The sequence below is a fragment of the Camelus dromedarius genome, chromosome 31, assembly GCF_036321535.1.
Source record: "Camelus dromedarius isolate mCamDro1 chromosome 31, mCamDro1.pat, whole genome shotgun sequence".
Taxonomy (NCBI): domain Eukaryota; kingdom Metazoa; phylum Chordata; class Mammalia; order Artiodactyla; family Camelidae; genus Camelus; species Camelus dromedarius.
In genome coordinates, this window is record NC_087466.1 from 15,988,762 (window position 1) to 16,014,393 (window position 25,632).

General features: G+C 48.9%; 1 protein-coding gene and 1 long non-coding RNA gene across 2 annotated transcripts; one reads left to right on the forward strand and one right to left on the reverse strand.

Moving 5' to 3' along the window:
- Positions 1-9,123: 9,123 nt before the first annotated feature.
- LOC135319744 (uncharacterized) lies at positions 9,124-10,391 on the reverse strand. Its single transcript, XR_010378586.1, has 2 exons — positions 9,810-10,391; positions 9,124-9,341 (listed from the first exon to the last, which is right to left on the reverse strand). It is a non-coding gene; the product is annotated as an uncharacterized LOC135319744 (long non-coding RNA).
- Positions 10,392-11,740: 1,349 nt separating this feature from the next.
- Positions 11,741-25,632, forward strand: MLEC (malectin). The gene is made up of 5 exons (XM_010995255.3): positions 11,741-12,139; positions 17,726-17,904; positions 18,460-18,636; positions 18,745-18,802; positions 19,963-25,632. The coding sequence occupies exons 1-5, from the start codon at positions 11,911-11,913 to the stop codon at positions 20,190-20,192; spliced, it is 873 nt and encodes a 290-aa protein (XP_010993557.1). The 5' UTR covers positions 11,741-11,910; the 3' UTR covers positions 20,193-25,632.

A 25,632-nucleotide genomic window follows, 5' to 3' on the forward strand; every position in this document is an offset into this window, starting at 1 on the left:
GGGAGGCCTCTCTAATACTGAAACCAGAACTCCTCCCCTTGGTCACATCTTATATTTAAGCGTTCCTGATTAGATCATTTATATTTACTTTCATGTGATCATGTATTATTTGATCTCACACTTTCCAAGAACTGAGACTCATTTTCCTAGATGGTCCCTATCTCAGGCAGGAATTCTTTCTGCAAACTGCACCCCCAAATCTTCTCCCCTCCAGGGGCTGGGGGTTGGGGGAAAGTTTGGTGTGTGTCATCTTAGAAAGGCTTTCACTGTTAAGGTCTTTTTTATTTTTTACAATAGTCATAAGTACTCCTTATTTAATGTACTGCTGGTGATGTGTACATATTGCATTGAAAGAGCAAGATGAGATTTTTGCAAAAGAAAAAAGTCTGTGTTTTGAAACACTCTGGGACTAGGATGTTGGCAGCTAAAGACATTTGGATGTCAGCTCATGGTACAATCTATTGTCCATGCAATGCCTTTTCAGGTTTTTTTTTTTTGTTTTTAATGAAGTATAGTCGATTACAATGTTGTATTAGCTTCTGGTGTTCGTTGTCTGTAAAGTCTTAAAGTGAGGCTAGATTTGCCTCCTTGTGACCTGTAAAGTCCAAGTCATTGACTCATTCATGTATTCTTTCAATCAGTGTTTATTGAACACCTAGTCTGTGCCAGGGTCCCTGTCTTCCAGAAGCTCAGATTCTAATAGAGAAAACAAATAAGAAATCAGACAAGCCTAATGTAGTAGTACAGATGCTATTTACCCAGTTACTTCTGAAGTTAGCCTGAGAGAAGTGAGGGTACTGATGTGGAAAAAACGTGTTACAGCTCAGTTGTGACAGCAACCTGGATCCGCGGGCGGGAGACCAAGCAGCGCTCAGGTAGTTGCAGAACTCAAGTTTATTACGCCAGCTCGCCTACGGAAGTTAACCCTTCAAGCTCTTTTTATAGGCTGCCAGTTTTACACTTTGCAACATCATATGCAAATAAAGTATAACAGAAGTTGACCAACCAGGAACAAGCTTTGTAGAAATAGACCAATCAGTAGTGAGCTCCATGCAAATAAAGTACTACACATGGACCAATCAGAAGTGAGAGTAATACCCAATCAGGAGTGAAGAAAATAACCAATCAGAAATGAGCTCAGGGAACCAATAGAATTTTAGGTGTAAGTTAGCAGCTTTAGAGGCAGAAAGTGAGATAGAGCTTCCCGGCCAGGGAACCCGACGGTGCTGGGAGGAGAGCAGCGGCCCTGCCTAGGGGTCCTGCCAGTCTTTTTATGGGGCTTCCCGCCTCAGTACTAAAAGGCACCCGCCCAATCTGGTGGGGTAGGGGTGGGGTGGAAGGGACAGATTTGCTAGGACCTGAAGGATCAGCCGTGCTTAGTCAGAGGAAGTGAGGGGAAGAGGGTTTCTGGTTGAGGGAACAGGAGAAGCAAAGGCCAGGAGGTAAAGGAAAATGTGGCTCTTTTGGGAAACTAAGCAGAAAGGAACTTGCCTGGTGTGCTGGGCTGGAGGGAGGAGCAGAGATGATGCTGGTCAGAGAGGCAAGGCCCGACCACACCGCAGACCTCGGAGGGTGGAGAGGCTCAGGTGGGACTTCTGAGGGGCTGCCTTCTAGTGTGAGCTGGGCCCACGGGCAACAGAAATTTTGGTGACTATAAAAGGCTCACCTTTGGAGACATGAGCAAATCACAGAGCAGATGGAGGCAGCTGAGGGCAGCCAGGAAGCATCTCTATAGGAATGTGGTTGAGAACCTGGGTCTGATCAAAAGTGAAAAACACATTCTGTGTCCTTGATAGAAGAACACACCCCTCGAGGTTTGGCCAAAAGGAGAAAACCCTGAGTCTGACCACGCCTCTGGATCCAGCGGGCAATTGGGAGGACATTTAGAGGACAGAGGACAGAGATTCCATCCATTCTGTGAGTATTCCATCAGTAAAATCCCAGACTGAGAAACTTCACAGGTCAAAGGGCTCAAGTTCTTCAACAGATAGATTACAAGAAAAAGAAAGGGGTGGAGAAGACTTGTAGATTAAAAGAGCCTTGAAAGTTATCACACTTTTAAAAAACTGGGCCTGAGTGAATGACAGTGTCTAGGGACATGCACTTGAGTGAAAAAACCCCTAAAGAAACACCAAGGAATTAGTCCTATAAAAGTCTGAACAGTGGTTGCTTTTAGACAGAGGGAGAGGCGGCTGTGATTGGAGGGGCACAGAGAGGGACTTTTGGGGAGTCGGACAGAGCTCTATTTCCTTCCTTTTTCCTCACGCTTCAATCACTTGTTCAACCTGCCTTTTATTTTATTTTATTTTTTACAGTTGACTTACAATGCTGTGTCAGCTTAAAGTTCTATTTCTTGACCTACTCATGTGATCATTACAAGCGTGTTTGCCTCTCACCAAGTCGTACATTTGTTCTGTATGTTTTTCTGTTTGTCTTGTTTTACAATAGAAAGAGGTTTTGTTTTGTTTTTTTTAACTGTGAGCTCAGGAGCCAGCCACCTGGTTTCAAATCTCACCTCTGCCACTTTATAAGTGGTGTCATCTTAGATAAATTTATAACACCCTCTAGGTCTTAGTTTCCACATCTGTAAAATGGGGATGATGTTACAGGGTTGTTTTGAAGATTAAACAAGCTGGTACTTGAAACCCTTGGAACAGTGCCTGGCACACAGTAAGCATATACAAGTTTTTCCTATTATTCTTACGATTGCATTGTTTTTCCCCATTCCTTATCCCTCTTTCCCATGTGTCCTCCTCCTGCCTTCGTGATCCCCTCTCAAGGAAAGGGGAAGGGGGAGCCAGCCTTGGTATTCTTTAATAGCGGTGGCTGAACCTCTCATTGACAGTGACAAGATAATCACAGCTTAAGTCTGGGATCTGGCTCTATGGCCAGGGAGTGACCGACTGCACAGTATGGTCCAGCAAAGTGGCCCTGACGCTGTTGGCTGTGCCTGTGGCTTAGGCTGCGAGGCCAAAATATCCCTTCATCCCTCTGGAGGTGCCTGCCACCTGCTCCCATTCTCTTGCTGATGTCTGTCTTTCCTAGAATGAGGACAAAGGGGCTAAGTATTATGATCAAGGCATGGGCTTCGGTGGTTACATGAACCTGCTTTCTAACTCCATTTGGGCCACGTAAAGAAGTTAAGGGATATACGTGTTAAGGGAGTCCTTCTTCCTCTTTGAGCTTTGTTATCCATTGTTAGTGATAATTACACATATGGGATGGTGGTTGTGTAGAAATAATCTGAGCATAATACGGAATAGAGGGCCTAACTCAGGGCCTTCATGCATGTTGTTCGCTCTGCCTGGAATGCTTTTCCCTGCATTCATTGAATAGTTGGATCCTTCTTATTTGCTGGAGCTGGGCTTAAATGTTTCCTTGACTTCCCTATTGAAGGAAGGAAAGAAGCCACTGCCATATCTCATTTACATTCTTTAGAGCATATACGACATTTCTGGCCTGGCATATTGTATTTATTATAATCTATTACAATCTGTTTTTGGTTTTACTGTTTGACGCCCCTTGCCCCTCACAAGATTGTAAGTTCCATGTTGGCAGAGACCGTGTCTACCTTGGGTCATTGGAGTAACTTCGGTGTCTAGAAGGTATTCGGCAATTATTTGTTGAAGGAGTGAACAAAGTCCACGAATATATAAATATATATATTGTTCACTTCTCTGTCACCTGTCTTCCCTGACTGTTTGTAAGTGGCATAAATGCAGGCATCTTGTCTGACTTGTTCTCTGCTGTGTCTCCTGAACCCTTTGCCCTGGCCAGTGTGAACAGCACGCTCAATAAATACTTGTCTGGTGGATGGGAGCCTGGGGTACAGAGGGAGGCGGCCATCTGTGACCACTGCCCGCCTGTGCAGGAAAGGCTCCAGGCCCTGTTCGTAGTGATTTTCTGACCTTAGGTCTCACTCCATTTCAATGCTGGATTTTGGGGTGCCATTTCCTTGTGCTACAGGGGCCTCAAAGTCACAGGCTGTGCCGTGGAATGGGAAAACAGACAAAGGACTGGGATTGGAGCAGACCTAGATTCGAGTCTTTGATGATCAGTCATTAACAATCTCTGGGACCTTCAGCCAGTTGCTGAAGCTTCAGTTTTCTCATCTGTAATATGGTAGCCACTAGCTACATGTGGCTATTTAAATTAAGTAAAATTCCAGAAGGGGGGAATGTAACTCAGCGGTAGAGCGCATGCTCAGCATGCACGAGGTCCTCTTCAATCCCCAGTACCTCCACTGAAATAAATTTTAAAAAATAGGAAATGAAATTACAAATTTAAAAAAAATTAATTGAAGTTCAGTAAAAATTGAGGTCCCTAGTTGTACCAGGCACATTTCACAAGTGGCTGGTGGCTGCTATTTTACTAGATGGAGCAGATTTGATACGTTTCCATCATGGTGGAAAGTTCTAGTCTAAAGGGACAGCTGATGAGTCAACTGGCCATTCACAACCCAATGTGCAAGCGCTGACTGTCATATCTCTTCTCGCTTCCCTAGTTTGTCCAGCTCTGCGGAAGAGGGTAGAGAAGAAACAGCAGCTTCTTTGTTTACTGATGCGGTATTGTTGTACGTGTTAAGCCCTTTTCATTCATCATCTCATTCCGTCCACACAACTGCCCCATTTTACAGTTGAGGAAATTGGGACTCAGAGAAGGCATGTGACTTGCCAAGATTGCCCCTGGTGTTCCCAACTCCAAAAACTTGTGTTCTTAACACAAGAAGAGTCTGGGAGGTGATAAACAGCTAATGCATAAGAAGTGCTGACGATGGCCAGGTAAGGCCGTCTTGGAAGTTTGCTTTATATAATTCTCATCCCAACCCTGGGAGGGTTTCTCACCACCTCATTTGCAGGTGAGGAAGCTGAAGCACGCAAAGGAAGTGACTTGTCCAAGGCCACACAGATGGGAAGGCGCTTGCTTTTTCTGTCCTCATCCCAGGCCTGGCTGGCTTCTTCCCTGTGACTCATATCCTCCTGGGGGAAGCAAAGAAAAGCCAAGTCCATTCTCCCTCCTGTGAAGTTGGAGACCAGGCCAGGTTTCTCTTGGTTCAAGTTGCCTACTTGGGGCCAGGACCAGGAGACACTGTGGGCTAGTTCCCTGCCTCTCTGGGTGGCTCTGGTCCCCCTGCTGTCTAATTACTAGAGGCCCTGGGCAAGGAAACTTGGCTTTGGGGCCAGACCACCCACCTCCAAGACCAAGCGCTGGCTGGGTGGGCTGAGCAGAAGGCAGGGCTGGCCCCCGCCCCCTCTGGGTGTTTACCTTTTGAACTTTTATTGTGAGCTTATCTTTAAAGGGGAAAAATATTCCATAAACTTAAAATAGGCGAGACTTAATTAATAGCATGCTTTGTTCTTCTGATCCTTATCCGTACAGGAAGACACACCCCTTTTTAGTTTTGTGGGTCAAAGTGAAATTGCCCCCAGGGGCTTCCAAAGAGCTGCTCCATTTTCTGCTTTTGAACTCTGGTACCCTTTGGCTTTTTGCTCCCTGGGATGGAAGATTCTTCCCAAATCTTTAGCCTGAGGATTTCACCAAGGCCTTCTCTATTTACCGAATTACCAGCGTTACATGTTACAATTATTTCTTCTTATGTGATTAGTAACCACTGTGCACTGAATAATTACTGTGCATCTGTTAAAGGCTCCCAACACCCTTACATGATGGGTCCATTTTACAGCTGAGGAAACTAAGGCCCAAAGAGAAGAAATGACTTTCCCAAGGCCGCTCAGCTCTAAGAAGTATAGCTAGGCTTTGAATCTGGGCTTTATGCCTCCACACACCCACGACTATTATTTATTGAGCACTTAGCTCTAGGCTCCGAGGTCCCATGATGCTAGCTCTTCAAATATATCCGTTTTCTTTTCCTTGTTTAAAATGTGTCTTTTTACTTCTTACAATCCTACAAAGGATGTACAGTTATTCTCTCCATTTCACAGATAAGGAAACTGAGGCTCAGGGAGGTAAATTCGTTTACCCAAAGTCACACAGTGATTAATGGTAGAGCTGGGATGTGCACCAAGCTGTGTCTGATAGGTACCCTGGCTCAGAGGAAACGTCGTAGATTAGAAGCCAAAAAAAGCCACAGAATTTGGCTCTTCATTGTGTAGGCAATTCACTTAACCCTCTGAACTTCAGTGCTTTATCTGCAAAATGGAGACAGTCTCTATTCCCAACTTCTAAAGGTGATTGTGAGAATCAAATGGCTGGAAACCAGTGGTTATTGAGAATCTTCTCCCTCAGGGTCTGAGTTTATGCCTGACTCCAGTTTGGGATGGAATTATGGTGAATTTTATCCTTGTAAAATTCTCTTCTGACTTTTCCATAAAACATGAATCCTTCTCCCACAAACAGAGAAAAAATAATTTATGTCCATTTTTAAACTATCTCCTTTAATCCTTACAACATCCAGGAGACAGATGATCTTATTTGCATTTTAGGAGAGAAGCGATTAGCACGAAAAGGAGTGACAGTTGGGAGGTCATTGAGAAAGGGACTGAACTCAGTTCTGTCTGACCCTCACATCTCCATTCTTCCCACTCCATGGAGGGCAACTCCTCCATCCTATGAGGGTTCTGGAGGGATTGAAGTTGATTTTTTAAGATAGACTTTATATTTTAGAGCAGTGTTAGGTTCACAGGAAAACTGAGTGGAAAGTACATAGAGTTCTTATATTACCGCCACCTCCCCCTGCACAACTACCCCCGCCATCAACATCCCCCATCAGAGTGGTACAGCTGATGAACCTACATTGACATGTCATTGTCACCTAGAGTCCAGTTTACGTTAAGGTTCATTCTTAGTGTTGTACATCCTATGGATTTGAACGAATGTCTAATGACATGGGCCTGTCGTTACAGTATCACACAGAATAGTTTCATTGCCCTAAAAATTCTCTGTGCTCTGCTTATTCATTCCTCCCTCCTCCCATAACCCCTGGCAACCATTGGTCTTAGTGTCTCCATAGTTTTGCTGTTACCAGGATGTCACACAGTTGGAATCATACAGTGATAGCCTTTTCAGATTGGCTTCTTGCACTTAGTAACATGCATTTAAGGTTCTTCAATGTCTTTCCGTAGTTTGATAGCTTATCTCTTTTTTTAGCACTGAATAATACTATAATATTCCATTGTCGGTTGTACCATAGTTTATTTATTCATTTATCTACCAAAGGGCATCTTGGTTGCCTCCAAGTTTTGGCAATTACAAATACAACTGCTCTAAACATCTGTGTGCGGGTTTTTGTGTGGATATGCGTGTTCTACTCCTTTGGATAAATATCCAGGAGTTCAATTGCTGGACCGAACGGTAAGAGCATGTTGAGTTTTGTAAGAAGCTACCAAACTGTTTTCCAAAGTGGCTGACCATTCCCACCAGCGATGAATGAGTTTCTGCTCCTCCACAGATTTGAAGCAATTTTTGGAGAAAACCAGCCCGGCTGAAGAAGCAGGAATGCAGCCACTCTAGGGTCCTCGGGCTCTCAGATGGGGCTGACCTTCCACAGCAGGCAGGAGCCACTGGAGGCCGGAGTCCCAAGTTGTCATTGTCTGGAGAGAAATGGCCTGGGCTTGGTGCCCAGGGAGCTGACACTCTTCTCAGCTTTCCTAGAGCTCATACTCCCTGCCTGTGGACCGCCAGCCCCGAGAGCAGGCCTGGGGCTATTTGGGAACTCCTCTAGGTCAGCAACTTTGGATGTAATCCTGCCTTGGGGTCAGGCCCTCCAGTCTGGCTTGGCAGCTGGGATCCAGCCCTTTTGTTTCCTGCCCTCACCCCCATCCCAGCCCTAAGTCCCACCCCTAATATCCCCTCCGCTCCTAGAAACTTGACTCCCCCCACCTCAGTCCCCTCTTGCCCCCTAGGAGACTGCCCCTGAGCCAGACTCTCTCTGATGAGACCCCATTGTGTAGGCACTAACTTCTACTTGCAGGAAGAATGCCCCCCATTTGAAAACTGCCAGCCCCTATCCCTGTGGGCTCGTTTCCTCAGTTACATGTGGGGATAGTAAGTTATGGGCCTTTTATATGGTGCAAGAATCTCATGAGATAAGACAAGAGAAAGAGCTGGGTGAATTGAGGGGTCCAATTTCTGTTAGGAAATCTCCTGTTAAATGGTACCACCAATTTCACTAGCCCCAGGATAATGGGGTACCATTCTCCATAAGTCATCATCACCCCCAAGGGGCACAGGGTACCCTTGCACAGCAAGGAGTCTGAGGAGGCTGCAATGTCAGTGATTATATTTATCACAAGTTCTGGGCTTTCCGAAAAAGGCCTAACTCTGGCAGCCTTTCACAGTGCAGGGTGAAGGTACAAGCTGTAAAAAGCAAGAATCAGGGACCCTTCCATTCCAGGATAACTGGTTGACTATTTGCCTATTCTAATGTAGAATCTATTCGAATGTACATCACCTCCTCCTCTTCTCCCCTTCCTCCCCCTCCCTCTTCCCTTCCTTCCTCCTCCTCCCCCTCCTCCTCTTTTGCTTCCTCCTCCTCCCCTTCCTCTTCTGCCTCCTCCCCCTTCTCTTTGGTAACAGTTTTATTTAGATATAATTCACATACCATACAACTCACCCTTTTAACATGTACAATTAAATGGGTTTTAGTATATTCCCAGTGTTGTGCAACCCTACCACCATCGATGCGAGATATTTTTCATTATCCCCAGAAGGACACCCCACACCTTTTAGTTATCATCCTTCAATCTTCTTGCTCCCCCAGCCCCAGGCAACCACTAATCTACTTTCTGTCTCTACAGATTTGCCTCTTCTGGACATTTTCTATAAATGCAGTAATACACTTTGTGGCCTTCTGTCTGGCTTCTTTCACTCAGCATAATGTTTTCAAGGTTCATCCATGTTGTAGCACGGAGCAGTACTTCATTCCTTTTTCTGGCTGAATAGTCTGTTGGATAGATATACCATAACATTTTAAAATCCATTCACTAGTTGTTGGACATTTGGGTTGCTTCTGCTTTTTGGCCATTATGAGTAATGCTGCCATAAACCTTCATGCACAAGTGTTTGTGTGAACATATGTTTTTACTTCTCTTGGGTGAAATTGTTGCTGAGTCCAAACTCATTCTGCTCACTGCACCACAGGCCAATAAATCGGGAGACAAGGTGTTGGGGCAAGGAATAGCGACTTTATTCGGAAAGCCTGCAGACCGAGAAGACGGCAGACTCATGTCTTGGAGAACCATCTTCCTCAAGTCAGAATTCAGGCTCCTTGTGTACTAAAAAGGGGAGGGGGTGTGGTTGGTTGTTGCAAACTTCTTGCTGTAGGAATTCTTTGTTCTTGTAGCTGTCCACGTGGGTCAGGTCATGGTGCCCCTGTAAAACCTCTAACAAAACAAATGTTATTTTTATTGTGCAACTTGTCATCTTTATATAAATGCAGAAGTGTTAATATCCTTAAAGGCCAGAACCTTGAGAATAGGCTCTCCTGTATATTTCAGGCTAAAGGCAACATTTTTTTACAAAAGGTGCAGAGCTAGCAAAACTAAGCCTAGAAAACAGGGCACAGGGTTAAAGCCAAAGAAACAGATCTTATATGGAGTCAGATTTCTTTTCTGTTACAAAATGGACTGAAATTGCTGAGTCAAATGGTTGCATTACCTTCTCTAATTCTCAAATCTACCCTTTGAAGTAGGAACTATTATTATGTCTTCCACAGCTGAGAAAACTGAAATACAGAGGGGTTGCCCAAGGCCATATGGTGATGGAATGGTGGAGCCAGGCTTGGAACCTAGGCAGTTAAGCTCAGATTCCACACTAATCCTGCCTCCAGAGCCTCAGAACTTTTGTTTTACCTAAGAGGTAGCCTGATCCACAAGCATCCGAATCTCAAAAATGGTGCCAGGCTCCTCCGTAGCCTAGCCAGGAATGTAATCTGAAGAGCCTAGTGTCCAGGGGGAGGGACCAGCCAAGTATCTTCTTCACCTTCTGGGGTGACCAAGGATCTGGGGGACTGAGAGAAGGCTTAAGGTTAGGCTTTTTGAGTCCTCTTCAAAAGTTTGATTGTTTTGTAATAGTTTCTCCTGGACTAGACTGCTTTGAGGATAAAATAAACATGGGCTCCCGGAGGCCATGTAGTATATGGCCAGAATGTGGACTCTGCAGGTCCACTGCCTGGGAGGGAGGAAGCCCCCATTACCTGTTTGTGCCCGTGTTCCCCAATGCACCACGCCCCTGCTCTGAGGGCTCTTTGAGCTCTGACTTGCCAGGTTCCTCCAAAGATGGCAATTTTCAGAGGAGAGTAGGATTAGAAACTCCAGGGCAGGGCCCCAAAGTGGCCTTGGGAGGGAAAACATGTCTGTGGGAGGAAGCAGGTCCAGATCCTTGCAAAATAGGGGGAAAAAGTGAGACTTCAAGTTACCTCTGTGGGATCTGCTCTTGGGGGCTGGGGAAGGAATTCAGGTGCATTTAACCCCCCAACCTATACTCTATATCGGTACCCTACTTTGTTCCTTTAGCGCCCTCATCATTGTTCTAACTAAATAATTGAGTCGTGGGGCTGTGATTCTCATATGAGACCCTGGGTGTGTTTTTGTTCACTGCTGCACAACACTCATTGCCTAGCAGGTAGTAGGTAGAGTTGTCAGATAAAATGCAAGAGGCTCAGTTAAATTTGAATTTTAGACAAGCAATGAACTATTTTTAGTGTAAGTATATCCCATTTATTTGAAATTCAAATTTGACTGGGCTTCCTGTATTTTAGCTGCAAAATCTGACAACCCTAGTAGTAAGGTTTAGATTTTTGTCTGGCTCTGCCCTAAACTTGCGGCTTGAACCTTTGGGCCACGCTCCGCCCCTCTCTGGGTCTCAGTTGCTCCACCTGAGAGGTGGGAGTTCGGACAGCGACCATAGCGCAGGGATCGCCAAAATAGGACAGCGCTGGGTGAACCGCCAAAGAGCAAGGAGGGAGCTAGGGTCAAGCCTGTGTGGGAAAGCCTGGACCTCCAGACTGGGCACCGCCCTCGACCCATTTTGCCAGGGCTGGGGAAGCCCCGGCCCCGCCCCTTCATAGCTGGGGCTGGCCGGAGGCTGTTGCCATGGAGACACGAGTAGCCTAGAGCCCCTCCCCATCAAGGCCACGCGTTTCCGCTGCGTTGGAGCCTTCTGATTGGGCGGCCATCTGGACGCTACCACGAGCCCCGAGTCCGCTAAGGGGTGGGGGCGGGATCTTGCCCTAGTGGGACCCTTGCCCTGAGAACCTGTGCACGTGGCCTCTCTAGGGGAGATGCGTTTTCTGCCCTAATGCAGGGAAAAAGACTGAGTCTCAGGTCGGAAGAGTGTTCATTGCTTCTCTTACTAGAGCTTATGCTTATACCTCTCTCTGAGAAAAGAAGAGGGGGGCAGGAAAATAGGTAACGCCCCCTCTCGAGCCTATTCAGTCCCCCAAATCTGGAGCACCGGAAGTATTGGCGACGTGTCTGTGCGCCCTACCCTAAACCTTCCCCCCTAGGCCACCTTTCCTATTCATCTGCGGAATTCCGGGGCCGCTTGGGTGCTGCACCCCACCACTTCCGCATCAAACCGCCGCTTCAACCGAACTCCAAACCTCTGCGCGCGCTCCCTCTTGTGCCTGATGGTTGGGCCGGCGCCTGAGCGTGGCCACGCCCCTTCCCGCATCTGGCAGCCAGTGGGAGGGCGCCTTCCGGCGAGGTGGTGGGTAATTAATGAGGGCCGGGCGCTGATTGGCTGCAGGGTTGTGACCGGGGGCTGGGCGGTAGGGTAGGTTGTTCCTGAGGTGGGAGGCGGCACCCGTGGCTGAGAAGGAGGCCTGAGAGCGACATGTCCCCGGCGGCTGAAGCACAGCGGCCCGTGGCGCTGTTTTTCTGAGTCCGGGGCGGCCTGGCGGCAGGCTGAAGACGAGACTTGGCGGAGGCTGCCCCCGCGGTGGTGGCCGCCATGCTGGGCTCCCAGGCGGTTGAGGGAGCCGCCGTGGCGCTTGTGCGACTGCTGCTGCCGCTACTACTGCTGCCGGCGCTCCGGGGACCGGGGCTCGGCGTGGTCGGCTTGGCGGGGGCCGGGCTGCCCGAGAGCGTGATTTGGGCCGTCAACGCGGGCGGGGAGGCGCATGTGGACGTGCACGGGATCCACTTCCGCAAGGACCCTTTGGAAGGCCGGGTTGGTCGAGGTGAGAACCCCTCGGCTGAGCCGCGGGATCCTGGGCCTTCGGTGTTGGGCGCAGCGCGCCGAGGTCTGCGGGCCCCGAGCCCCTTCCTCGACCCTGGGGCTCTGTCTCTGGAGCGAAGTTTCTCTCTACAGTTCCCTCGGGGACCCGATCAGAGCCCAGAGCCTGGCACTGGCTCGAAGCTACCAGGAGCCATCGAGGCAGAGAATTGACCAGAAGTTATATTTGGACTTCGCATCCTGCGTTTTTTAAGCCCTCACCTCCACCCGAGCTGGGAAAGTAAAGACACGGGCGGTCTATTGCCACCTCAAGGCCTCACGGTTTTTAGGTTATCGGTGTCCCTGGCCCGGTGATTCTGCTGTCCTATGAAGTCTGTTCCTGGTAGATTCCTGCCGACCTAGAAATCGGCCGCTTTCCATACCCCTTCTGCAGGAGCAGGACTTGATTCTTAGCCAGAATAGAAAGGAATCTTCAGAGGATGGGCCAGGAAAGTTTGATTGTAACCTCCTCCCCCGCCCCCCTTTGGAGGGAGGAATATGTGTGCTTAAAAGTAGAAGCTGCAGGCCTCCCCAGAGGGTGGTTATATCAGAACTATACTGCACATAGGGCTGGTGGTGTGTCAACTGGGTCAGCCAGTGTAAGATTGGATTATTCTATCTGCAAGTGCCGAGAACCTAGCCTAAGTGGCTCTGAGAGGTGTGATTCCAACTGATGGGAAAAATGACTTTGGCTTAACTGAGCAACAGGAGTTTTTACCGAGCTGGCCGGTTCTCAAAGTTAGCGTACGAATTGCCAGGGAAGCTGGTTAAAAATGCATATTCCAGACCTGTAGATTAAACCCAGGTTTCTGCACCAGGGCCCTCTGATGGAGGTCATCTGCAGACCACTGTTTGGGAAAATCTGCCCTTGACTCTGTTTCTTCTGTCAGTAGGCTTGGAAAATGGGTTTAAGAAGGAAGTTCCTTGCTTCATGTGTTGGAAGGAGATGTATGCTGTATGTTGGGTTCAGAGGCTGCCAAATTGGCAACACGCCATCTCCAGAAAACTGGGAAGCAGACTTCTCTCACTCTTTTTTTCCACGATGCCCAGATTTGGCTCTTGCCTTTCCTAAAGGGTTTAACTTAGTTCTTCCAAATTAATTGCAGCATTCTGGAGTTTGTTATATTAGGGAGTTTATTGCTTCCAAGCATGTGAGGGTGTTGGGACACAGGACTGTTTCTGAAGCCCCAAGTTTGTCTTCAGTTTAGAGCTGGTATTTATTTAGTGCTGGCATGTAGGTCTCAGTAGCTTGGGTTCAAGCTGAGTCAGGGCCATGGTCTTTAGCAACTGGAACAGCAGCCAAAGCCAGACTTAATAGCAGGAGAACATTGCTGTTATCTCCATCCTGGACCCTTCCTCTTTCTTCAGGGGTGTGGACAGGGAGGAAGGAGCCCTTGAGGAAATTAGAGACCGTTTGTGGACTTTGCATCTTGAGATAGCTGTGGTGAGACAATGCAGATGGTTCCTTTGACTTAACAGATACCAGGCTTACGGAGGTTACATTCTCCTGCGAGGTCCATTGTGCAGGGGAGGGAGCTAAGACCACGCAGGTTTAGTCCCCAGCTGCTCTCCGTATTCAGAAATCCTGTTTTAATTTGCTGGTGCTGGTGGGTTTGATTTTGTTTTCTTCTTCTCCTTCTTGGCCTGGTCATCAGTCAGCCAGGCTCTCTGTCCTCAGGTTATTGGCTCATGGTGGCAGTTCCTTCCCAAGAGTTTAGCAGGTAAACGTGTGCAACTTACCAAATGACCAAAGCTCACGTGTGCTGGAGTCCCGTGTCAGACCCTGGCACTCTGTAAACGGGGGTTCCGTGCTCCGCCCTGGCAGTCCCTTTGGGTATACATTGTAGCAGTATTTATGCATGGTTGGGGAAGGGAGGGTGGTTTACTACTTGGAGGTGGTTGAAGCTTGGACCAGCCAGTTCCAACATTGCACTCAGCGGGCTCCCGAGAGGAGCGTTTTGCTGGCATTAGGTCTGGGGCTGAGGAGGGATTAATCTTCCTCTCAGAAGGCAGCTCTCTGGTTTCTTTTCTGTGCTAAGGAGTCGGCACCACAAGCGGGGTGCAGCTGTTCACCCTGCCTTCCCTTGCCTGGCGCTGTCTGGATGAGGGTGTGTGCCGGGTGTTGGGAGACCCCTGTCTCCTACAGCTACTTACACTAATTGCAGTAGGAGCTGTGTGCCTTTATTTCTTTTCCCACATACCCACGATACTGTTTCCAGCACACGAGGAAAGTCCATTTTTATGCTGAATGAATTCAGGTAGTCATTGCCAAGTTAATCCAGATAGGAGTTTGGCCTGCTTTTGAACTTGCCGTTTCTCTGCAGCGTCTTTGTAGTTCAGCGTTCTCGCAGCTGAGTGGCCCCAGGCACCTAGGGGCTTTTGCTTTCAAAGGCACTTCGTAATGTTTATATTGAATTTCATTTCTGCCTGGCGGATAGCTCTTGCTCATAGAAGATGCTGACAGCCTGGGAAAGGCTTTTCTGCTTGTGTGCTTTGGCAGACTGAAGCCGACCGAAGCACCATTACAGAGAGTGACTCGGGAGCACTCGGCTTGGAATTTTGGCCTGTTGCACATTCAAGGTTCTTTTAAACTTGCACTTTCTGGGTTCCTCTTGACTCTGAGGAGGAAAAGACCTGGTTATTTGGCCGGAGGGCATAGAATGGCTTGATTTTAGCATAGAGGTGATGTCCTAAAGGAGAGATGCCTGCTAGTTCTCTGTATGACCTGGAAGAACTGGCTTTACCTCCCTGAGCCTTGCTTGCCTTCTTCATAAAACTTGTTTTGCTTTAGAAGTCAGTGACATGAGTCTGAAAATTCTCCTGTCCAGAGTAGGTTAAAGTGTCCCCTACCTTTTTCTTTGCTTGATCACCTTTCACATGGAATTAAAAGGCCAGAATGGGGCTCTGAAGGGGAGGAAAGCTGGTGAGGGGCCTGAGTCTGTTGGATGACAAATTCCGGAGGCCTAAGGAAGACCCTTTCCTTTTGGCTGGGAAAGGGTTTGGCCTCGGGGAGATAAGAGCTTGAAAGATAGCCTGAGAATCCTGCCTCTGATTTGCTTCAGGCCAAGAGATGTGTTTAGAATTCTCTCCCTGAACTGCCGTGTCAGGGGCAGGCTTCACTTGCAGGCCCTCCGAGGGGCAGAAGTTCACAGGTGGAGCATTTAGGTGGGTGATATCCCCATTTTACAGGTTGAGAAAAATGTAGAGAAGACAGCTTGTTCTGCATTGCATAAGAGGTGGCAGGGTCAGGATTCAAATCCAGGCCTCGCTCACTCTCACACCTGGGCTGATTTTCCAGGTAGCCTGGTGACTCCATCGCTCAGAATAAGACAAGCAGTGGACGTAGCATAAGCCCTTTGGCCTCTTCCCTCCCCCCACAGTCTGAGCTCTGTTGTGCCAACTTCAGTCATGTGCCGACTGTCTACACTTCACTGTATCTTAGAGAAATCTGTTAGCTGTGACTGTATCAAGGCTAAGGGTGGAAGAAAAAGTCCTTTTTGCTATTGTCTCTCCTGGGACTTGGGCAGATTCCACTTTGCACGTGGCACATCGCGTGGGAAAGCCACTTGGGCTCTAAAGGGAAAACACTGAGAGGCTCTTCCAAAGTTAAGTCCGTTTTGCTCACAGGGATGAGTTTTCTTAGTTGTGTGTCTGAGGCCGCCATGGATTGTGTCACCGTCAGTTTCTCACTTTCTCCACGCTGCGAGGGGAACAAAAAAGATTCTCCACACGTGCACACCATTTTCTGTGTATCTGAAGAGCAAGTCTCGTTCCCGTTCCAGATCTGTAAGGATCACGGTCCTCATGGAAGAAGGGGATTCTCAGAACTCAGTTGGAAAGCGGGTAGCAGTCCTTTAATCTGTCTAGGTTTGTGTCCCGGTGTAGTGGTCTGAGCCCCGGGAAGCCTGCTGGCAGCACATCCTTTGTAGTCCTACTCAGCTGCCCGTCTTTGATATCTTGAGGAGAAACAGGCAGAAGAAAAGTCTGGAGACAAAAGTGCAATGAGTTTCCTGTTCATTGTCTCATGTGTTCATCTAATCTCGTGGCTCCTGTTCACTTACAGGAACTGTTAACAGGTCTGTTTATTTTTCTGAGCGCTTGACCTTAGTCACTGGGTCTTTCAATTACTCTTTTGCCTTCCTTTGGAGAGGAGAGATCCTCTCCCCGGGAGTTCCAGAGGAGAAGGCTCCCCAGATGGCAGCTCTCGAACATCTCTTGAAGAAGCTGGGTGTCAAATGTCTTCAGAGTCACCGTGTGTGATTGGAAGGTGGCTTTGAAATCTGAATTCCAAGATTTCTCCTCCAAAGTGGAGGAGAGACGAGGCCTGTACTGAATCACTACCAAGTCTGCAGTTTGGAAAGTAGATTTATGGAGCAGTAGCTAGCATGAGTACTCATCTCTGGGGCCGGAGTCTGGAATCTTACATTTGAGGAAAGACCTGGGTTTAGTTGGTTATGTGGGGGAAAGAAAAACACGTGCAGACCTGTCTCCTACTAAGGTTGTGCACAGTAGAGGTTTCTGGCCCTTCTGATAGCCACCCGAGTAAGTAAGAACTTCTTGCTGTTACCCCGCTTCATTCCTAGTCTGTCTGAAAGGGGTAGAGTAGCTCCCTCTGGACTTGGGCATCTTAAGCCAGAGGTGCCAGTAGGATCGGGGCACATTTCCCTTCCCCACTAGGCTGGCTCCCGTCCTGTGGAGAGGACGGTGAGGCGTCACTGTGCTGCACGCACCTTCATTGTTGCTATATGTTCATTCAGCGAATCACATCAGGTGCCTCCTTTTGAGTCAGGGACTGTGTTAGGGGCTGGGGACACAGTAGGAAACTTCTTCTTTTGGTTTGACTCAAGGAATGTTCAAAGCTTGGATGAGGTTGAGTTTTGTGAGTGTGGGAAGCTAAGGCACTTGGACCCAAAGGAAATTCAAGAGCATCGGATCCTTCTTTTTATGAGCATGTTTCTTTTGACCAGCCTTGGGACTTTTTGAATGAAAAAAAGGTTGTAAAAAGCCACTAAAGCTGGTATCTTACTTGTAGCAAAGACAATGAAGACTCTCCTAACAGATATCCTGTTTTTCATTTAGACTGAGCTTTTCTGAATGAGGAAAACAACACTCTTTGAACTTAATCTAGTGCTCCTGGCTCCCCCCCTTGTTTTATGAGGTTTCTGTGCAGCTCTCCCTCACTGGGGAACCGGCAGCTGGAGCCCCGTGCTTTGTTCTCATAATGAGTTAGACTTGCTCCCTTCCCATCACTCTGGTTGTAGTTAGGGGAAGTCGGTTTCACGTGCTTTCAAAAAGTTCCACCATGAGAGTTACGGGAGCTGTTGGGGTGATTAGCTTTTGGTTTCTTTCATTTTCCTCTTCCTAGGTGCTGGCTGTCTGCTTCTGGCCTTTGTGTCTGATCTCTTTGGAGCCAGGTGCAGTGGGGGTGGCCCCTTCCACTGGGGAGGGTTAATTAGCTTTGCCCTGGAAATGCCTCTGGCGTTTCTGGGGTCTCTGTTCTTCTTTGTGTGTTTTGCCTCTGATGTGGTTTCTCTTTGTCTTTTGTCCCCAGCCTCTGACTATGGCATGAAACTGCCAATCCTGCGTTCCAACCCCGAGGACCAGATCCTGTATCAAACGGAGCGGTACAACGAGGAGACCTTTGGCTATGAGGTGCCCATCAAGGAAGAGGGGGACTATGTGCTGGTGTTGAAATTTGCCGAAGTCTACTTTGCACAGTCCCAGCAGAAGGTGAGGCCTGTTTGGACCCCTGCTTAACCAGCGGACATTGCCACTCTTCCATAGCCCTCTGCTGAGAGCTTCCCTAGAAGGGAGGAACAGAGGAGCTTTGAGGAAAGGCTGGATTCCTTTTGCCCCCTAAGATGCGGTGTCCCGTTACTCACAAGGCTGCACTTGCCTTGGGGATGGTGACAGAAGGCAATGCCAGAATCCTCGTTCTTGGCAACTCTTAAGGCTCTCTTGGTTATAATCTCTCCTTCCTTGTCAGCATGTTCTTGTTTTCAGCCCTGTTGGTTTCTTGTCCCTGTGAATTTCCTTCTATCCATGTTGAACTTTTTGTTTGTATTCTTTGTTCCCTAAGGCCAGTATGAGACCATGACAGTGAAAAAAAAAAAATGGCTTTGATTTGGCTCAGGTAAAGGACTCTGGCCGCCCTGGAAGAGATCCAGCCCTGTCATTCCTTAAATTACTTTTGAACTTGAAGCCTGGGCAGGGCCATGATGTCCAGCTGCTGAAGGAGTGTGACGCAGGTGATTTTGATCTTGTCTCCCTTTCTTCTCTTGGAAGGTATTTGATGTGCGACTGAACGGCCACGTGGTGGTGAAGGACTTGGATATCTTTGATCGCGTGGGGCACAGCACAGCTCACGATGAAATCATCCCGATGAGCATCAGGAAGGGGAAGCTGAGCGTCCAGGGGGAGGTGTCCACCTTCACCGGGAAGCTCTACATCGAGTTCGTCAAGGTGAAGCCGCTCCTCTGCCCTCACAGCGGGGGAGGAGCTCGAAGGTGTGGGTGCAGGGGGTGGGGTGTTTGCTGCCACGTGGGGCTGACCGCTGTTCCCGTCTCCTAGGGGTACTACGACAATCCCAAGGTCTGTGCTCTCTACATCATGGCCGGGACCGTGGACGGTGAGTTGTGTTTCTGATCTGCTTTTTTGACGTGGGCTGAAGGACATGATTGAGGAAACCCCTGGGGGATGATTTAGCTGGCTGCTGTTTTGAAAACCCTAATACTTAAAGCCAGATTGTGGGGAGCGCAGAGTCAGTTGGCTGGGATTGAAGGGTAGTGGGGTGCTAGCTTTGGAGATAGATCTGTGTTCCCATCTTGCTGTCGCCTTTTAATCAGTGGTTTGGTTTTGGCCCAAATGCTTTAACCTCACTGTAAATTGGGATTAATAATGGTACCGATTGGTGTGCCCTGACCTTCGCAGTCATTTGGAATTGCCCAAAACTTGTCCTTGTACTGTTTCTTTGACATCGACGTCCTGGGGGCAGAAAGAGAAAAAGGCAACAGGAAAGGTCCTTGCGTGTTTGGTATGCTCCGAGAGGGTGCAGTGTGCCGGGCTGCACTGAGCAGAAGTTCATTTATTAGTGTCCCTTGTCCTTGGGATCTGTTCTTAGAGGATTTCTCCTTCTCATGGATGAGGTGATCCTGGCTGCCAGCTTTCCCAGGCTGATTTTTGCAGAGAAAGCTTATTTATGTTTTTGTGACTTTTCTCCCCCATCCCACCTCCATGCCTTTCCTCAGCTCATCCTGGATACACTGAGGCTCTCATCCTGTTGTCTTGATGTCCTCCCACACGCTGATGTTGTGACATCCCAGAGGATGTCTTGCCACCAAACTGATTTGTAGCCTGAGTCCCTCAGGAGGGGACAGTGTGTGCTGAGAACCCGGAACTCTATGGATTAGCTTTTCCTCGGTTGCTGTGTGATCAGAAGGGAACATGGGATTGTGGGAGCGGGGAGAAGGGGTTTGAAAAGGTTAAGTTCTGGGTGTCGGGTCATTGTCCTCGTGTGATCTGATTCCCTCTGGGCTCTGAAGTAGGACAGGAAGGGGAGACAGTGAGCCTCTCAGTGTGCAGGGCTTTGGCTATGTTTTCATTAAATCTAAAGAACGCACGTGTCTGCAGCTGTCTGCCGTTCTCTGGGTGGGAGGCTGTTTCTGCTCCTTCCTGTGGGACCTGCTTAGGTTGTAGGGTCTCTTTATTGTGGCTCATTTACTGCTCTTAAGGGTCTCTTGTAAGTGCTGTGGGTCTCTAACTTAAAAAGTTTCCTCTGTCGTGCGTCAGATGTACCAAAGCTGCAGCCCCATCCAGGACTAGAGAAGAAAGAGGAGGAGGAGGAGGAGGAGGAGTACGACGAAGGGTCTAATCTCAAAAGACAGACCAACAAGAACCGGGTGCAGTCGGGCCCACGCACGCCCAACCCCTACGCCTCGGACAACAGCAGCCTCATGTTTCCCATCCTGGTGGCCTTCGGAGTCTTCATTCCAACCCTCTTCTGCCTCTGCCGGTTGTGAGAACAAAGTACCGTCCTGAACAGGGTGGAGGGGTGTGGGAAAGAAACCAAACGCGTTTTGGGTTTCTGTATTTTTCACAGTGATTAACAAAAACAGACAAAGACACACACACACACACACACACACACACACACACACACACACACACACACACACACACACACACACACACACACACACACACACACACACACACTTAAAGGAGATGAAAAGAGGCAGAGTGAGGAGAGAGTGGCCCTCATCCACCGCCTGGTCGCAGACCTGCTTGGGTCCTAGCTCTCTGTGTAGCAGTCTCCTACTGCCTCTTCCTCTCTAGGGTACGTAGGGTAGACCGGCTCCTCCCTGGTCAGGGGTCCTTGTCTGTACACCCAGTGGAAAGGACTCTGGACTCAGAGCAGACACGGTTCCTTTTCTTTAGGTTACAAATTAACAGCAGGGCAATGTCATCTTCTTACCCGCAAAGACCAGCGCTGGGAGTTGGGTGTGTTCTGAAGTTTTGTCCAGATAAGTTTTCAGATGTCCTGGGATTGAGAGTGGAGTGTGTGTGTGTGTTTGTGTAAAGGTGTGTAACTTGTATGATAAATTTTAAGACAGAAGGGGGATTAAAAAAGAAGAAAAGTAGGCGCCTCCTCACTTGGAAGCCTTTCTGGTTTTAACCCAGCAATGGTTCCACCTTAAGTGTCGAGCTTTGTCGTTGCTCGTCTCCCTGACGCGTGCTGGTGAGAGGACTGTCTGGTATCCGAGACAATTAGTTTATGTCAGGTCCTCAAGTTGCCTCTGGCTTCTTACCGCAACAGATCATTTTGATTTCAGTGCCTGTTGGGGACTTGATTTCCTCTCTCTCTCTCTCTTTTTTCTTTTTGTCTTAATCTGGCTCAGTTGAAAACTCTTTTCTCACTCAACCATCCCGCTAAGTTATTGCCAAGAAGGGAAGGAGACTTGGGGATTTGGGGTTCCCTCTGCTTGAATGTCTTCCCCTCCACCACCTCACCTTACTGGTACCTCCCTCCCTGGATCTCTGAGCCAGCAGCCAGGAGGACCTGACCCAGCAGTTCTTTTACTGGCCCCTCCGTAGGGTCTTGCTGCCAGGGGACAGGGATGCTTTCCAGCCTGCAGCAACAGAACACTTGACCTTAAAAGTCTCTTCTAGTCTTTGGATTGGAAAAGGCTTATGTTAGCATAACTTAAGAGCAACCTCAGAGACTTGAGCCCTACTAAGTGACTGACCACTGTTGAGAGTACCTAGTATCTGACGTTCATTTATTCCCATGTCCCTCTGCATCAGAGCCAACTGGTTTTGGTTTATGCAGAGAGCTGCTCCCAGGAGCTAGACTGACTGTCTGTATCTGGCCCAGTGATGCCTCTCCCTGACCCTAATGGTGTGCCCCCTGGTCCTCTCATTTACCTGTCCAGGGCACAGCCAGGTTCTTGGGGTGACAGGGCTGAAAGATTGCCAGTCAGCCATAGTTCTGGCAGCTCTGAAGCCACCCTTAGCATCTCGGTGTCTGTCTTGAATTCCCTGAGAACATCTCTGCAGGAAATGAAGCTTCCTTGTTCCCCTCCTTTCTGGTCCCCGCCATCCTTTTCCCAAGTAGGGTAGCAATGAGGGAGGACCCCACTGAGCTACAAGGAATTATGTGGATGGAAGGATTAGCTTATGCTTGGGCCAGAGTAGCCCAGAGTCTCAGGCCAGGCCCATCTTTTTGAAATGTGTTTGATTTTGAGTTTTGTCTTTTTAAATATGTTTTCCAAGAACTCCATGTATTTGAACTGCTCATTATGTGACAAAGTAAATAGCTCTTAGGCTCATGTCCTGGGTTTCGGTTCTTAATGAGTTCCTCCAGGTCATTATTTAGTCCTTTGAGTTGTTCTCCTTTATTTTGGCTGTGACTTTGGGCCTCAGTATTCAGGTATTGAGTCAGGCAGCTGGACGGTTGCAGCGTGAAACTGTAATCAGAGGAACACTCCTGGAGTGCTTCACACAGCTCCCTGTGTTAAAGGATGACGTGCTGTGGCCTGGATCCTGGGGACCACCTGCCTGGGGCAGTGGACGTCCTATTAATTGGGCTTCTGACAGTGGCTTCGATTCCTTTTCCATCACAGCTCCCCAAAGCTGTAGGCCACTGCCAACAGAGTGGACAGGGTGAGGAAGGTGGACTCACTGCCTCCACTTTGCCTTGCTCATTAGTTTGCTTGGGTCTCTCTGAGGGAGGGGCCCCCGCCTCCTCACCTCAGCCATCCCCTCAGTGACTCAGAGTCTCAGAAGGAAACCCTGGCTCCTGGGGCCATTTCCTAACGGTACTGTAAGCCAAGCAGCTTTGCTTCTGCCTCTGTTTCCAAGCCCGCTCCCTCCCCCTGAGTTCAGGGATAGGGATGGGCACTTTCCTCTTTGGTTGCGTCGGAAGGAAGGGACCTCTTTCTATGGCTCAAAAACTAAAGGGGAAGTGAGGAAACAGGAAGAATTATGGTGGGGGCTGGGGTAGAGTCCCCTGGAGCCAAGCCCACCCAGCTCCCAGAGCTGCCCAGGGCTGGTCACAGTTGGCTTGTGATACTGAACTTGAAAGCTTTTTTTTTTTTTTGGTTCCTTCACAATGATATAGGTACATGAAGTTTAGGTTAAAGGGGTGGGATGGGGTACACTTTATTTTTATTTTCGTATCGTGTGTGTCAAAAATTACTCTGTTGTTCATCTTTTGCTTTTTGCACTGTTTGTCCCCACGTCTGTTTGAGCTGGTGCTAGGACTGAGAGGCTGCGCTGTAAGGGAGTCTGACTGGAGTTGGGGAGGTGATGAGTGATGCCCATTAGGGGTGGGGAAGGAGAGGCCTGGGCTCTTCTGCTGGATCCATGCTCTGTCCTAGGTTTTTAGATCCTCCTGAGCCCAATGGACCAAGCCAAGAGCAGACAGCCAAGGTGAAACTCCTTTTGCCAGAAGCGTGGCTTGGGTTCACTTTCCAGGTGGACCGGGCAAAGTGTCTGCTGGAGATGGGCTGAGAGTCTGCAGCGTAGCCTTGACTTGGCTCGGGGACCAGCTGGCCTCTGATCAGACTTTTTCTAGGCTTCCCTCATGCTGACGGAAACACGCCAGGAAACAGTCTTTGGGACCCATGTACCCTAAACCAGATACATTTTTCTGAAAAATCTCCACCATTGCGGAGAAGCTGCTCAGTGTTAACCTTGAGTTCTGGTGACTTGAAAGATGGTTCTCTTTAAGTGTCAGTGGTGTCAGACTCGCAGGAGGATCACCGGGCCCACAGGCCCACAGACCCACCTGTTGGTTTGAGAGCATGACCTTGTTTTCTTGTTCCCACTGTTTGCCTAAGAAATACTGGCCTGAAATTGGGGGATCACATTAGAGGTCACTTAGGCTTTGAACAGATGGAGTGAAGTTTGAGTTAAGTTTACCTCCCCCTTTCTGTGCCTGGGAACTGTTTAATCCAGTTTTAGAATCATGATTTAACTTCTTTTTGGAGAAGCTTCTGTTTTAAGGAATTTCTCTTCCTCCTTACCCTGCCTATACCCTCTCCTGGGAAGGCCTGGTCGTGGCTTCTAGAATCTCAGTTGAACTTCAGAAAACAGCAGCAGTATTTTCCCTTTCCTAGCACTCATATTCCTTTCCCTAGAAATCGGCTCATCTTGGGAAGCCCAGGGGGAGAATCCGCAAGTTCTTGACTCTCCCTGGGGGTTGGGGAAGGACCCACCCGGTCAGCACAGTGCCTTTTCCTCTCCTGCTCTGAGCCAGGGTGGGCATTCCCTCCAGATTCAGGTCTGGGCAGGGGGTCTTATGGTCCCTGCCATGGGGCTGCTTCCCCATCCCTTCCTCCCCCTCCCCCTCCCCTTGGCTGGCCAGCTCTGATCTAATTCAAGTGTCTCCTTGCCTCGAGGAGCCTTAGATGGCATCAAATGGCAATGTGTAATACTGTCCTCTGTGCCTCTCCAAAAGGACTCTTGAGAGCAGGTGAGCGTTCTAGAGTGAGAGATTAACAGATGCTCCTGTTTTAAAAAAAGAAAAAAAAAAAAAAAGATTGAGGTGGGAGCAAGGGTGAGCTTTGGGCCTCCTTCTGCTGTGGCCGTGAGGGTAGGAGCCTAGGGGGAGGCTAAGTGATGGTGCAGAAGTAGAATCAGCAACACCCAGGATCAGTTCGGAAACCTTAGAAGAAAGCTGCTTATCTTCTATGGAAAGATGTAATTAGGGATCAAAAAGCTCTAAAGAAATTGCGAAGAAGCCTTAATGTTCAAGCTTTGGAGAGATCAGAGTAGCTCCCTTTCAGCCCGAGCTAGGACTCTCTCTGTATTTAGACCTCTCCTGAGGCAAGAGGGCGAGATTTCCTCATTTTGTTACAAGACTTCGATTGGCACCACCGGGTCAGCTGCCCGGCGAGGGCGGGTTTCTTCTCTGGACACGGGTAACTTGCTGCTGATTGGGTTTGTCCTTGCCCAGCTGCCTGTGCCTAGCCTGCTTTGGGTGGCCAACGCATTCTGATACGGGCAGGTGATCTGGGGACTGTCTGGGTTGGCAGGAAGAGCGCAGGCTGGATCTCTTGGGACGGGTCCCCCCTCCCCTGAGCATAAAAACAAGGAGCCAGGATGGTGCTGGCTGCCAGGGAAACAGTAGAGCCTGTTGGAGTTGGCAGAGAGGCCTTGGCACCTCTCGCATCCAGGCAGTCTTTTGAGAGGGGGGCACGGAGCACCGGGAGAAGCAGAACTCCATTCTCACCTCTATTTTGAGCTTCAGGGCTTTATTTCAGTACGAGGAACAACAACAACAAACTGGAGTGCGCTTTCCGCCCTTTCAAAGGACAACTGTCGGGAATGGAGGGCTGAGTTGCCAAGCGGGAGGGGAGAGCTGGCGGGATCGACGTTGCAGCAAACCAGGAATGAGGTGTGCTCGACTCCTCTCTTCCCTGGTGTGTCACGATCCAGGGAATGAAAAGAAATTTGACCCTGGATTAGTTCCCTCCTTGGATTTTCCTTCCACCAAGTTCTCCCACGCTCAGACCAGCGGCCCCTTCGAGCGCCAGGCGGCCCCTTCAGCCATTATTGGCCTAACCGGCTTGTCAGGAAACCAGCAAGCCCCGCGCCCCCCAGACTGGGCCTGGCTGCCCTATTCTGTACCGAGTACTGGAGAATAGTGTCAAGTTCATGGTAGCCCCTGTAGCTGCTACTCTAGGTTCCCACCCTCTCCCTGCAGAGGCCAAACCTTACTACTATGTCTGTAGCCACAGCACATTTACGGTGACACAGTGAGACGTGATTGAGGGGCTTTGAACCTGGCTGGCCCGGGCAAGCCGTAGGGGTGGATCGAGCTGTCTTTCCTTCTGGGCTGTCTCCATCTGTCCCTACCCCTTCCATGTCCCACCCTGCTCCCACCAAAAAGTTACAAAATCAGGATGTTTTTCACTGTCCATTGCTTTGTGTTTTAATAAACAATTTGCAGTGACA